Genomic DNA, 15,032 nt, shown 5'->3' with positions numbered 1-15,032 from the left:
GTCGAAGGCCAATGAAGTAGGGAAATTATCAATCTTAAAAGAACAATGTTCTCCTCTTCTTGAAAGACATGTTTGTTGTACCTATTGTGGACAACACCTTTTCTAAGCAAAAGTGTTTGACCTCTACTGAAGTGTGACTCAACCAAGATAAGAGGAGTGATGTTTCAACATGAAATGAACATGCATTTAATGCTTCAAGGGATACATCTTCAAATGCAAGCTCACCTCGAAGAGAAGAAGATTGTTTAGAGACAATGGACACTTTTTAAAGATAATTTTTTATAAAAGTAAACTTTATTAGAATTATATTGTTTAAAATCAATTTTTTAACATTTTAATACTTTATTAATAATATTGTTTTAAAACAAAAATAAATTCTGTTTTTCCTTTATAATTTTTCTTAAACATTCATTTTTAAAATTTATGCAAGAAAAATTTAGATATATATGTCTCTCACTTACATGATTACAAAGCATATGATGCAAATCATATCTTCTAACTATAATTGATAAAATTTAGACTCTATTTATTGGGGTTTCACTGCTATACAACAGAGTGCGTATAATTTTGATTTTTCTTATCAACTTTTGTTTTTTTTAGAAATAAACTTTTGTTTAGTAACAAAATATTTTAACTATAAATTAAAATAAACAATGTAATAGTTTATTGAAATAAATAGTTTGACATTCAACAAACTAATAAAAGATAAGAGCATTTTTCCAGACAGAAAATAAAAGATGATGAGGGATTTTTAGTTGAATGAAATGATAAAATAAAATTTCAAATAAAATAGATAAAATTGAGAAGAAAAAAACCAGTAGCTTATAACTTATTTTTCATAAGTTATTTCAAAGCAGTTAATGAAAATAAGTTATTTAAAGTAGCTTATGAAAAACAAGTTATTAAAATAAGCTTGTGTACCAAACATACTAGTAGTAGCTTGTAACTTTTTTAGTTATTAGCTTATATAAGATATTTTCGATAAAATTAGCTAAAAGCTTAAGCTAACCAGAAATTGAAAATTTAAAAGCTGAAAATGTAGCATAATAAATTATAATTATTCGATAAAATTAATTGTTAAAGTAACTCAAAAATATAAAATGACAAGAAAAAACATAACCGTAACTTATAAACTTTCAACTAACTTATCAACTAATTTTATTAAACATATTTTTTTCAATGTAAAATATAATACACAAAAAATTTATTTAAAGAATAAATTACAAGTACACTCCTTATTATTTTTTTAGATTGCACATAATTTTTTGTCATCGGTTCAATTAGTATTTTCTTTTATAATTCATATTTCATATTGGGTTTATATTATAGTAATCATATTATAATTAGGTTTTGGAAATGTACTCGTCAAAGAAAGAAAGAATAGATTCCTGATTAGTTTTTTCATAATTTTAATTTTTTTATTCATATAAATTATTACTTTTTTATATTTTACAAAACTTCATGTCTTTTTTATTAAGAAATTAAATGTGGTTAATCAAATTCCCCCATCCCCTCCCCCTCTCTTTTTTATTTTTTAGCTACATATTATATGTAATAAAATATTATATGGTAGAAAGATTTTAATTTGGAAAAAATCTAGTAAGTTGTAGGATTCTTGGCGAACAAGTTAAGAAAATTATTTTATTTCTATTTTAACACAAACTTTTGCTGTAAAAAAGAATAGGATCAAATTTTGGAAAAGACAAATAACCCCTAGAGTACCTTTTCCATATTTTAATATATTTGCTTAAATATAATTTTGATCTCCTATTTTGTTCCATATATATACAACTTTGTGCCAACATTTAAAAATAGAAACTTTTGGTTTCTGTTTTAAAAAATATGTGATTTTAGTCCATTATTTCAAAATAGAGATATTTAATTCTCCTATTTTACAATATTTTTAATTTTTTCTATATTTTTTTTTATTTTGATTCAACTGAATCATAAAAAATCAAACATATTCATTTAAGGTATCATCAAAAAATAATTTAGTTAATTATAATATAAGAAATAAAAGAAATGAAACATAGATAAAATTAAAGATTGAATCAAAATTGTTGATTTTTAAAAAAATATGAGGATCAAATTTATGAATTTTTTAAAATAGAAATACCAAATGTCTCTATTTTAAAATATGAAAACTAAAATCATAGGTTTTTTAGAACACAGTGACCAACTATGTTTTTTAAAATGAAAGAACTAATATTATAGATTGAATAAAATAGAAATACGAAAATTGCATTTCAACCTAATATATTTTGTTTACTGGAACTTTCCTTTAAAGATCACATGACCTAATATTTTTTTAAACAATTAAATAGTGTAAAAATAATATTTTTCAAATAATTAAAAAGAGTTAGTGTAAAGCAGAAAAAAAAAAGGGATATCAAAAGAAATTTGACAAATCCTCAATACTAGTCAATGTAATTTACTCCGATAAAAGAATTTAAAACAATTATATTTTGTTGAGTTTATAAATTAAAATATTTTTTATATATTTCGCAATTAAATTAGTTATATTTATATTTTAATAAATATATCTTATGAATTTAATTGTAATATATCATCAATATAAAAATCCCATTACCATATAACTTTTTTTATATTATCAACCAATAAAAGTATTTTTGACATAACATTTAAAATAATTATTATAAATTATAACGTTTAATAAAGTTATCACATATTAGAGAAGGTGTGAAAAAAAAATGCTCGTGTGTAATAATCATCTTGTAAATTTTTTTTTTAAAATTAATTATAACTTTAGGTTTTTAATGTAATATTACTTTTTTTTACTTATATTTCTTATAATATTAATTAACTAAGCTACAAAAATAAAATAAAATAACTTAACGATGATAATGTTGATTTTATAAAATTGTTATTCTATTTATTGATTGGTTTGTATTAATACGTGTAAAATAACCTAAGATTACGACAATTATAATAGAACGAAAAATATAACTTATATTTAAATTTTATATCATATACTCCTTTCATCTCAAAATAATTGTTATTCTAAATTATTCTACACACATTAAAAATAAGCAATAAATAAATAAATGATAATTTTATAAAATTATCATATTATTAATTTATTTATAGATTTTATTGAACATTATTAATATTACAAGAAACATAAATAAAAAATTCAATAATATTATACTAAAAACCTAAAATGAGAATTGTTATGAAAAATAATCTCTTCCACAAAATTATAATGGGATACAGTATGTTTAATTCAACAGTGGTAGTTCAAAAGTTGGTTTTCGAATTTCCGGTCTTAGAAGCTGGAGCGATCAGCGGGTACAGAATCTGGTTTTCCATTGAAACAGTAAGATTATTCTACATTCAGTCTAGATCAGTTGATATGATGTGTTACATATTATAAATTTTTTTACTATATTATAAATTTTTTGTACTATCTTCGTCTTTGATTCTGAATACAAAAAAAAATTACTCTACACTGTCTTGCAAGCCAAATTCATTTTCGTATCCCAAACAAACCGCAAAGCATAAAGGACATACTCGTAACTCTACTATAAAAAATTTATAAAAAGAGAAAAAAAAATTCTCCACCGCCATGGATTTGCAGCAACGAACAACGGCTTCTCCTCTGTCGCCGCCGCCGCCGGCGCGACAAAGCCACGATTCCACCTCCATTCTCTTCACCTTCCTCTCGTTCTTCGCCATTGTCGCTCTGGTACCTGTCCCTCAATCTCGGCTTCTTTTCCCGCTTCTCGATAAACGACAACAACGCCTCAGTTCATTGCACCTTCGTTATTTCGTGTCGTTTGGTAACAGATAGTGTCGTAGAACTGCAATGGCGTTGCGCTGAATCTCATTCGTGTATTTAATCCTTTATCGATTGATTGATTAATCACTTGCCTCAGTTTTTTGATTGTGATGTTTTGTTTAACTTGTATCAATGTGTTTGGAATATTTATAAAATTTTTGTTTTGTCGTTTTTTATTTTGTTTGTGTCATTGCTAAAAGTGTAACGAGCATTCATTTCGTGGATTAATATTAATGAAACAAGCAAAGTGGAGTTGTACGTACTTGTATCAGTTGTTACGTGAAATGCGATATTCTAATTCTTTTCTTTGATCAATTTTGGATAAATTGATTATAGGCCTCATTTGTAATGTGATCAGTAATCACAAACATTCGCTTACCTGAGATAACCTTTTTGTATTAGTTATGAATTTCACATACATGAGGTGAATGCTTGGAATATAAGCATTTAATTATCTGCTTACACTTTTTAGATTGAGAAATGGTGGAAAGTTTTAAATTACTGAAGTTAAAGGATAATGAATAGGTTTGGTTTTTAAGGGTTTGTCATGTCTCGAACCTAAGGCCAATAATATGATAATGAATAGGGTATTGGTCTTGATTCGATGTTGCTTTGGCAATAATTCTTGCTTACTACTTTTTGTGACGATCAGTTCATAGAATAAAGGTGTTCTTCTTACTATTTTCATCTTTGACTTGATTATCAATGTTGATTATGTTGGAAATTATACTGAAGCAGGCTTTCCAAAAATTTAGTTTTTTATAATGATCCATGTAGCTGAACCACATACTGAGATAATGTTTAGTTGTTGTACTAGTGCTTACCATTGGCAAATATTTAAATTGATTCTTCTCCAACTTTGAAGCTTAAAAACATGTGATATCATCTACAGGTTTTGCTTCCTTCAGCGTCACCATCCTTCCAAAATAGCTTATCCATTCTGCACCAAGTCCCTGAAGGCCATGTGGGGGTATATTGGAGAGGAGGTGCCCTTCTGAAAACAATTACAGAGCCAGGTGCTAAATACTCCTTTGATTTCTTCAATGTATACAAGCAAAAGCGTTTGCTTCATGTTCTTCGTATTAATTTTCCAGGCTTCCATCTAAAGATGCCTTTTATAACTCAGTATGAACCTGTTCAAGTTACACTTCAAACAGATATGGTAACTTCATTAGAGCAAGTTCAGGATGGGAATTTCAGTTTCTTTTGGCTCCGTAATTCTTATTTTTGAATTATGGTGACTATTGCAGGTGATAGATATACCCTGTGGTACTAAAGGTGGTGTTATGATCAGTTTTGGGAAGATTGAGGTAATAGCAAATATTTTTTATGTAATCTCAGTTTTTGGGAAGATTGAGGTAATAGCAAATATTCTTTTAGGTTGTGAATCAACTCCATAAGGAATTTGTCTTTGAGACATTGCTCAACTATGGTGTACATTATGATAAGACATGGATATATGACAAGATTCATCATGAGATTAATCAGTTCTGCAGTTCTCATTCTCTGCAACAAGTCTATATTGATGTCTTTGATCAGGTTATATTTTATATTTTTTTGAAGTACAATTTTGCAGCCATAGTTTATTTTATACTGGTAACTCCCATTTATTAAGAATAAAATGATAGTTGGACTTTTTGAAACAGTTTGATGTATGCTTGGTAACTTTTAGCTTCTATTGTCATCCACTGAAAAGGAGTTTATGCAAGTCACAAGCTTTTATTGTTTCATTTCATACCTTATGATTCTTTTCCTCCATTGTACCAGATGATTTACCCCAATATGCATCTTTTGGCTTCTGGTTTTTCTCCTTTCTTGTTGTCTCAATAAATATGTTAACAATGCTATCATTGGGGTCCTTGCAGATTGATGAAAAGATGAAAGATGCTCTTCAAGTTGACTGCACTCGCTATGCTCCAGGAATTGAGATCTTAAGTGTCCGTGTCACAAAGCCAACTATTCCAGAAAGCATAAGATGCAATTTCGAACAAATGGAAGAGGAGCGTACTAAGGTATATTTCCATTAAGAAGAGCTGTCATGTTAATATGTGTGGAGCTACATATGTAAAACTTAGTTGAGAATTTTATTTGAAGGAACCAGGGTTATTAAACATGGGTGAGCACATGCACATATCAGTGCATTTTTCCCCCTTATGATTGATTTGCACTGTCATTTCTCTGAGATGTGTGCCTTTTGTTGAGTCCCATAAATGCTTCTAGCAGGATTTTGTGTGCTAGACTCTCCATTTTATTTTAGTTTTAGTTCTTCTCTTTTCTAAATGATGTTTAAGCAAGGTGCTTTGGATGTTTTGGGATAGGTCTTAATAGCTATTGAGAAACAGAAAGTATCCGAGAAGGAGGCAGAGACTATGAAGAAGATGGCCATTAGTGAGGCCGAGAAGAATGCCAATGTTAGCAAGATCCTTATGGAGCAAAAATTATTGGAAAAGGATAGTGCTAGACGACAAGAAGAAATAGAGAATGCAATGTACCTGGCACGTGAAAAGAGCCTGGCAGATGCAGACTTCTACCGGTGAGATTTTCCTATTCCGAATGTCTTTGCTAGATGCAAGTTTACGAATAAGATATTATAATATATGGTCTTGGAAAAAAGAAAAGATTGATTTTATTGTTTTTGCAATTTCAAGTGTAATAAAGGAAGCTGAAGCAAACAGGTTGAAGCTCACCCCTGAATTTCTTCAGCTTAAATTTATTCAGGCCATTGCTAATAATACGAAGATTTTCTTTGGAGATAAGGTATTCCCTTCCTCTCCTATGTTAATATTTATCTGTCCTTGTGCACAGACCTGACATTTCAGCTTGGTCTCCAGGTTCCTAATATGATTTTGGATCAGAGGCTGCTTGGGAACTTACTTCATGATGTTTCTAGAGGGAGAACTACAACGGCCAAAGCAGATATCTGAATTATTCTTAGATGTCAGAGGTCTGAGCTCAGATGACTCAAAATGCATTACCAATATTTTGGAGGAGTTATATCTTCGTAGTTATCTTTACACAATGAGAATGAAACAAGTTTACAAATTTCCTTGTGTGGGGAGCATGTAGATAATAGGTGGTCCCTTTTGATGTAGTGGAAACTGGAACACTCATTACACAATCAGAGATCAACTGTTACATCTAGGCATAAAGGACGCAACATATCAGCTTCTTGTTAAGTCGTTACATTTTCCTCTTATACGTATTATATTTGTAATGGATTTAGATAAAACGCTATGCGTTGAAAAATTATTTACCTTCAGATCAAAATTACGACTTTACAAAGAAACTGGGATTGCTTTAAGGTGGTGAGGGTGCATTTGGATTTGTTTGTGGAACTGTTTGTGTTTCCATTTGAGACAAAATGCATTTTGTTAATTATTAATAAAAATAAAATAAAACTGAATGTGTTGATGTGTTTTGAAATGTTGAGAGTTATATTGTACAAGCAATAGACTTAAAAGGGGAGTCTAATCACATTTAAGAGGCAATGTTCCCTCAATCAAAAGGTTTTAAGCACTCTGTTTGTCATATCTCATTGTGTCTTGTCACACTAAGTAGACTTAACAACAACCATGATTGTTGATCCTAGATGTAAATACAAATATCCTACGATCCTCTGCATTTCACATTAAGATGTGGCTATAAATAGCTATCAACCCACTAAAGTTAGTACAGCCACGGGCCCTTAGGTTAATCGCTTTCCCTTACAAAAATTGGGACTTCTCCCCCATGCAAGTACTTCTTCCTTTTCATTTTTGCTACTTTACCAAAATCCTTTTCTAACTTGAGCATTGAAGTCTTTTGCAAATGTCACTAGTTTTTTTCACACTCCATTACGCTAAACTATAGCTATAATAGCAAACCATAAGGAGAACCACTTTATATGAGCATGAATAACATTGTTTTAGGCTAACTTAAATCAACTGTCGTAACTTTGAGACCAGGACTTCATAAATGCGCAAACCCAACACAAACCACCAATAAATATTCCATATGATTATAACTATGCAAGCTAATTATGCGTAAGTAAGATGTTTTCATTACTCCAGTCATTTACTTTAATAGTGAGAACTCATTCCAACTTTTCTTCTTTAATAGATAGTACCACAGCGGACATGCATTTGAATATGGCCGGTGGTGAAGGAGTAGCTTTGAAAAGCACTACAAAGCTCAAATTAATAGGTATCCCAAGATGGAGGCTAGCCTTTTGTTATCCTTTAGTAATCATATGTAACTACTTGTTTGGCAGAAGATTCTATTTGACTATGTTGGCTAATTTCTCTTTTATTGAGGGGAGTTTTGTATAATTTAAGTCAAAATTAAGCCTTGTCTAAAAGGTTGGACCGAAATAATCGCCTCACAACTTGGTATCCTACGAGCTGTGTGGACATCAAGGTAAAGTTTCCTTAGGAAATTTTTCTTTTTTAAAAAATTAAAAGAAGTAATTCATACTTTATTGGTTAAAAGTATCTAAAAGAATGTATGCACCTGTAATGTTGTAGCACCTATTCCCCTAACCTTTTAGGATGTGTTTGGTTGAGAACACAGAAGAGAAATAGAGAATAAATTATGTGGGTCTCATTCCTCCTATATTTTCCTACACTCAATTTTAAAAAGAAATTTTATTTTTCTTTTTTATTTCTATCTTTTAAACCAAACACATCCTTAGCTTTGTAACTTACATGCAAACATTCAATGGGGGCAAGGGGGGAGATCCTTAATATTGAACATACATATACTATTTTGATAATTGGTCTTAAGAATGTCATCCTTTCCACCACACATGGTAGTTCTCATTTCTCATTTCTTTAATGATGTTGGAAAATAAGAAAGCTAAGTTACATTGTTGGAATGCTTAATTGGATTTCTCAAAGTAATGGTGAGTTGCTTAATTTGATTTCTATTTAGACTTGCAACTTAATGATTTAGAGTCATAAAATTTGATTCCCTTTCAAGTTGACACCTAATATGCAGGATCAATTCCAAATTTTCTTCAATTCTTTCACTTGTGATCTAATTAGTTATACTTTAATATACTTCAAAGATATTCATAATCTTTTTCACTTAGTTTTACACTAAAGTGTTAATTAACTATTATTACTAAAAGAAAAAAATAGTATATTTAAAACAATTGTGTAGTCTTTTTTTCGGCAAGAGTATATTCAATCAGTCACCCAAAAATTTTATATCTCTAACAGCGCTTCCAATGGAACATACTCACAATTTAACTTAAGTAACATTTCAAGCATTTTAAGATCTGCAAAATTAAGTTAAGTACCCACTTTAACAACCTTAATACATTAGAGTGGTGAATTTCGGTGTAGAATGCTTAAATCTATGACATTATTGACTACAAAATTAAGACAAACAACTAATCTAGTCAACTATGCATTACCAAACAAATATTTCTCTTATAGATCAGTCAGATTCAAACCCTTAAGGGACCTGAGCTTATTGCCACTCACCACTTGGCCAATAGTGTAGTGTATTAATGTACAATACGATGTTATACTTTTTTCGTGATACTTGTAAAACTTTCACGAGGAAAACATAAGTTTTTATCTTACATGCATAAGATTTTAATTTGGATTTCTTAATATTTAAATCAAAGTTTTTCATTTTAATTTAAGAGGTAAGATTAATCATTTTAATTCTCACAAAATAAAAATTCTCACAATAGTTGTCCACCATGCATCTACAAAATTATGCAAACCACGCCAGTGCAAAACTAAGAATTTTTGGAGTGAATTAAAATTAGTATATTTAAATTTCTATGTTAAGTGAAATTTGGTATTAAAATATATAAATATTTCCAAAAAAAAATACAATGTAACAATTCTCAACACCCAATAAACATCTAATTGACAGATGTAAAAAACAAAACCCACTTGCAAAAGACAAACAAGAAGCATATGACTTCTAAAAAAATGGCATAATTGTGGGCAGTTCCAAAACAATTATTCCGGAATATTAGATACAAAATGTGATTTTAAAGGAATATAGGGAATGATGTGATTTAACCAAAAAAACTCTGAAGCAAAAGGATCATGACAGCTATAAAGGAATAGAGAAAAAAAACTCTTAATGCAGTTGCAAACCAGAATCCCTAGATGCCGCTATCTATAAGAAAAATGCCGTTGTCACTCAATTCCCAACAAAATGAATCACTTTACTGAACTTTCACTGGTTGACAGTGACTTTTGCTCCTCCATTCTGATAACTCCTTGGAACAGCTTCTCCATTGCTACGCCCACCATTGTTGCCACCACGAGGCCGGCCAGAGAACTCGCTTCGCTTCTCGAAACTATCATTTCCTGTTTCCATAACCGCCACCATGGCCACCACCGAAGTTGCCACGGCCCCTGAAGTTATCGTTTCTGTCATTCCGGTAACTGCCCCTTCCTGATGAATGCCTCCCCCTATCATTATTTGCTGCAACAAACAACAATACACTGTATCAGTCCAAAATTTGACACTAAGAAAGTGTTATGAGCACCGAGAGCATATGACATGTCTGCATTATCACACAAGAACCTATCTCCCAAGCAAGTTTACCTAACATTTTCATTTATTTTATAGAATTTACACGGGATGCCAGCAACTGTTATACAGCATATCTGGAGCATAAATTGGTTTGACATTGAAATCGCAGAAAACAATAAACAAAACTTGCCAACTTAATTTCAAAAAGTTTATATTCACAATACAATATGACTTACCTCGTCGCTCTTCAATTGAAAGTCTACGTCCATCCAAGGTAACAGGAGGAGAAGCCTGAAATAGAAATATGGCAGAATGGCAGATAAATGTAGGACTCAAATAAAACAAAAGTAACCAAAAACATGCAAAACTAGCCAACAAAAAGTTTAAGCACATGAGCTATATCGAAAACCGATAAAATTCTTCTATAGAAAAAGCAACCACAGCAACACATCCCAAGCCCAAGGATTAGGGGGAAAGAGCATTGGTTGTCATATCAACACTAGTATTTATAGGGCCCAAGCTACCACGACTGTTGACACCAAACCACATCTAGAAACCCACAATTTTTTCCATATCTATTTCACTATAATTACTTGAAGAGAGCTCATCAAAGTATAACACTATTGCAAAAAAAAAAAAACACTGAAGAAAGAGGTCATGGGACGAACTATAAAACACTTGTAATGATGTTTTTGCCTAAGAAACAACTAAAAGATTGCAGAATGTCAAAGGAATTTCAAAAAGAAAAACAATTTAGTCATATGCAATGTATCACACCTCCATATGAACAATTGCTGCACAAAAGGCAACATCATGTCATCATCATCGAGAAACTCAAATGATTGAACAAAAAGAAAACAAAATCAAATTAGAAATCCAAAGAGGGAGATATAAGGCATGTCAATACCTCAAGTGCACTTTGCATTGAAGTAGCAGATTCAAATTCCACAAAACCAAAACAAGATTGTTGTTGCTGGAAAGAAGAGAAAAGCATTGTATCAATACTTGAAGTTGTTAAAGTACATTATATATAAACAAAATTGCAGAAATGCTTGTAACAGACTAACCTTGTTACTTCTAACTTGAATGCCATCCCGTTTAATGGGCCCAAATTTCTGGAAAACACGTTCCAGCTGTTCAACTGTTGCATTCATGGGCAAATTTGCAACAAATATTGCATAAGCCTTACCTGTGGAAAATAAATTACTGAAGTTACAACAAAACATCCAGATCAAATGAGACAATTTATAATAAACTTTGTTCATAATTAACCATTCTAGTCCCAGGGACTAGAATGGGAACCCACCTCCAATCTCATTATTCTTTTCTGGTGGACTGTCAGTGCTAGGAGCTGGTGCTTCTGGTGCAGGTATACTAGAAACACGTGGTTGTTCAAGAAGTTTCACAGGGGAAACCCTCACATGGAAGGGAGCAGCATTTTCTTTTAGTGCATTCACCTGACACAAATAAATGCAAATAGTCACATATGGTCAGACACTTAAAAAAAATACATTGAAGGCATGTAAACAAATGAATAAAACTTACAATGGATGCAAAAGACTTCTTTGGAGTATCCTCCAGTGAATTATTAGAAGCAGCTTTCTCAGCGTGTGAATGATGTTCCTGATGACTGCATTCTTTAACATGATCAACAGGCACCACCTTTTCAGTAACTGATAAATTTCCATTCTCTAGTGGTTGACTCACTTCTTTACTGACACCAATGTCAGCATCAACAACATCAGTTTGACTAGCGGGAACATCTTCAGCAACATGAATGGCCTCTGTATTCATAATCAAAGTAAAAATTTCAAAACTCACACTTACAAGTTACAACAAGAAAAGCAAAATGTTAGAGGAAGAAAATGAAAAACAACAGGAATACGATCATATATAACCAGCAGATGTAAAGATTTACCAGGCTCGGGGACAAAAGCATCTGTTGGAGCACTTTCATCAGCAGCATCGTTTGCAGGCACAGACTCAATATCAACTGACTTATACTCATCAACATATCTGAAAACATCATTCAAAACAAAGTAGCCTTTGTCCTGGGGAGCTAGGAAAAAGGACTGAGTAAACTTCCTTTTCAGATTGTCTCTTCCAGTTAAGCAGCCAGTCACTACAACAATTACCCCATCCTTGTAAGAAGGCTGTGCATCAGCACTCAGAATTTCCACCCTAAAGCTTGTGTAATCCAGAGAGAGTATCTTTTTATTAATTTCCTGCACCAAAGCAAAAGGTAAGATCGTTGATTTCAGCAGATAATAAAACACAAAAGACTTGGACTTGTGCACCCAAATAAACTCAGATAGACATGAGCTTCAGCAGTTAAAAAAGGAATTGCTGTAGACATGATTTCAAATGCTTCAAAGAATGAATGTTAGCTACTCTTGTTGTCTTTTACAAGAAAAGATGTAAAATTAACACTGGACTGGGGGCAATAGTAAGTTACACTCACCAAAGAATGTTTCCTGTTGACCATGCATGCTATTAACTAATAATTAATAATATACTAAAAAATTTCAAAAATAAGTCACCACCCTTCTCTCATGAAAAGCACATAAACCAGGGTGATTTCCATATATTTTGAATTGAATCATGTTTAAACCAATAACCACTTTTTAAGAAATAAAAAAAAAATGCAAATGGCTACCCTCAGCATTAACAATTCAGGACATGAGAAATTAAAAGAGCAGTTCAAAACAAACTTCGTTTAATACTACCTAAATCTGCAATCATATAACTCCAAATGCCATTGTGATAATCAATACTCCATCGTCGCTTGTACTTACCAAAGTAGTAGTCACCATAGTCATGGTACCATCTTCTTCAGGTCGGCTTAGGATGCTAGACTCGTGGTAAAATCTGTGAACTTGGTCTGGCTTTTGATGCAGTATGGAGTAATACTGCTCGACAAAAGCATTGCCAACCGTCTGAGGGGTTGGTGATCCTTCCGACACTGCCATCTCTGCAACACGACAACAACACAAAAATCAGTCTTAATAACGGCACATACACGGTCATTCCCAAAAAACCCAATTAAAGAAAACAAAAACAATCATCGAAAGAATACACACACAACCAAAATGCAATAAACCATAGCCCTCCCTTAATAAAAACAAACACCTTCAATAACCAGCCATTTGTCAACAAAGCATTCCAACACCCAATCTTGCCTTTGAAACAACCCAACATCTAGAATAATAATAATAATAATAATAATAATAATAATAATAATAAACTAAAAAAACATTATTTTAATTTATTTGAACCTTTTTAGTTTCAAAACCCTAAATCCCATACCTAACAGATTAACAAACAAACCCTAAATCCCATACCTAACAGATTAACAAACAAACCCTAATCAGCCATCACTGAAACCGTATAACAATAAAAACAATACAGACAGAGGTAGAAAAACAAGCAAAAGATTAATCAGCGAGAGAAAGTAAAAATCGATCAAATAAGAATTAGAAAACGATATGCTGAAACTTAAATTAGAGAAAAAAATTAGAAATTTATTTAAAACGAAAAGAAAAGAAAAGAAAGAGGCTTTGAGGTAGCTACCTCCGAGGCAGCGATGAAAGGCTCAGAGGGAGAGAAAGAAAAGAAAAATGGTTTGCGTGAGAGTGGAGGCGGTTGAATTGAGTGAGATCTTTGTCGATGGCGAAGGCGAAAATATTGAGTATATATAGCCCAACTTTTTTTACCGCTATGTTTTTGTTAGAAAATTAAAATAAAATGAAAGAAATAGATAAAAAGAAAAAAAGCCTTGAACTAAATAACAAGAATAACATAGCAAAATAACTTTAATTAAAATCAACAACCCACCATATCATATAATAAACAGAAAAAAATAGTGGAATAAATAATTAATCTGAGTTGAAACGTGCAAACGCTATTCTTGAAAATAAAACACTCTCACTACACACTGATAGTAAAATTTGCGCTTCTCTCCCACCCAATATACAACAACATGTTGACTTCAATAGTGTGCAGTAGTTTTATAAAGAGAGGGAAGATAAAAACTTCAGGGGGTGAAGAAATCAGATTGTTTGCTTGTGTGTCTTCTAAAGAGAATGAAAGATATATATATGTATAGACCCTCTTATGCAACAATCTCACATTTGGAATCGAATCCAACTTACCGATATCAAAATAAATGTAACAACTAATATATGTGAAAACAAACTTAACAAATTGCATTAACATATTAAAGCAAAATCTTAGAAAATATAAGAAATCTAATTTTACGTAACAGATTCTACAATAAATATTTTATAAAATAAAATAAAATTAATATAAGTAATATATATTTATAAATTTTAAATTATAAAACAAATATTTACTAATATTCTCCCACATTATTTAAAATTTAAAATATTTTTTTAAAAAAAATAATTTGTATAGAAACATAAAAAAAAGAGCATGTGATATTGTATTTCAATATAAGGAACCTTTTGGATTTGAGCCTTATACCTAGTATTTATGAACTTTCACCCGAAAAAAAATGTAGTGACTTGAACTACACATTCTTTAACCGGACTTTAGTACACAACTCCTACAATATTGACGTTCAATTAGGTTCTAATCAGTAGTGGCACGTTACACGGTCTTGCGCATGTATCTTGTTTCGTGAGTGTCACTTAGAGATTAGCCCATATCTCATAATGGCGGCCCCACCATCACACTCACTAGGTGAATCCTCAAAGAGTGGTTTGTGATCTCATCCCTACAATAATTGTCG

At 31.3% G+C, this 15,032-nt stretch overlaps 1 protein-coding gene and 1 pseudogene across 4 annotated transcripts; one reads left to right on the top strand and one right to left on the bottom strand.

Annotated features, from left to right (window-relative positions):
- The first annotated feature begins 3,482 nt into the window (after positions 1-3,482).
- On the top strand, positions 3,483-7,098 carry LOC114419832 (erlin-2-B-like). 3 transcript variants are annotated; one of them, XR_003668312.1, is made up of 9 exons: positions 3,483-3,706; positions 4,692-4,815; positions 4,894-4,961; positions 5,050-5,109; positions 5,180-5,338; positions 5,665-5,811; positions 6,118-6,332; positions 6,458-6,556; positions 6,631-7,098. XR_003668312.1 is itself a non-coding variant. In XM_028385629.1 (9 exons), the coding sequence occupies exons 1-9, from the start codon at positions 3,587-3,589 to the stop codon at positions 6,721-6,723; spliced, it is 1,095 nt and encodes a 364-aa protein (XP_028241430.1). In that variant the 5' UTR covers positions 3,487-3,586; the 3' UTR covers positions 6,724-7,098. The 3 variants fall into 3 exon arrangements, 2 of the variants coding, with proteins under 2 accessions (XP_028241430.1, XP_028241431.1); XM_028385629.1 differs by having other exon boundaries at positions 3,487-3,706; positions 6,448-6,556; XM_028385630.1 differs by lacking the exon at positions 5,180-5,338 and having other exon boundaries at positions 3,487-3,706; positions 6,448-6,556.
- Positions 7,099-9,687: 2,589 nt separating this feature from the next.
- Positions 9,688-13,967, bottom strand: LOC114419831 (annotated as a pseudogene). Its single transcript, XR_003668311.1, has 9 exons — positions 13,853-13,967; positions 13,078-13,253; positions 12,201-12,507; positions 11,828-12,066; positions 11,589-11,739; positions 11,350-11,471; positions 11,190-11,255; positions 10,519-10,573; positions 9,688-10,231 (listed from the first exon to the last, which is right to left on the bottom strand). The product of XR_003668311.1 is annotated as a putative G3BP-like protein (transcript).
- Between the last annotated feature and the right edge of the window lie 1,065 nt (positions 13,968-15,032).

The sequence above is a fragment of the Glycine soja genome, chromosome 7 (genome assembly GCF_004193775.1).
Source record: "Glycine soja cultivar W05 chromosome 7, ASM419377v2, whole genome shotgun sequence".
Taxonomy (NCBI): Eukaryota; Viridiplantae; Streptophyta; class Magnoliopsida; order Fabales; family Fabaceae; genus Glycine; species Glycine soja.
The sequence above is the reverse complement of the archived record's forward strand: the minus strand, read 5'-3'. Positions and strand labels throughout refer to the sequence as shown.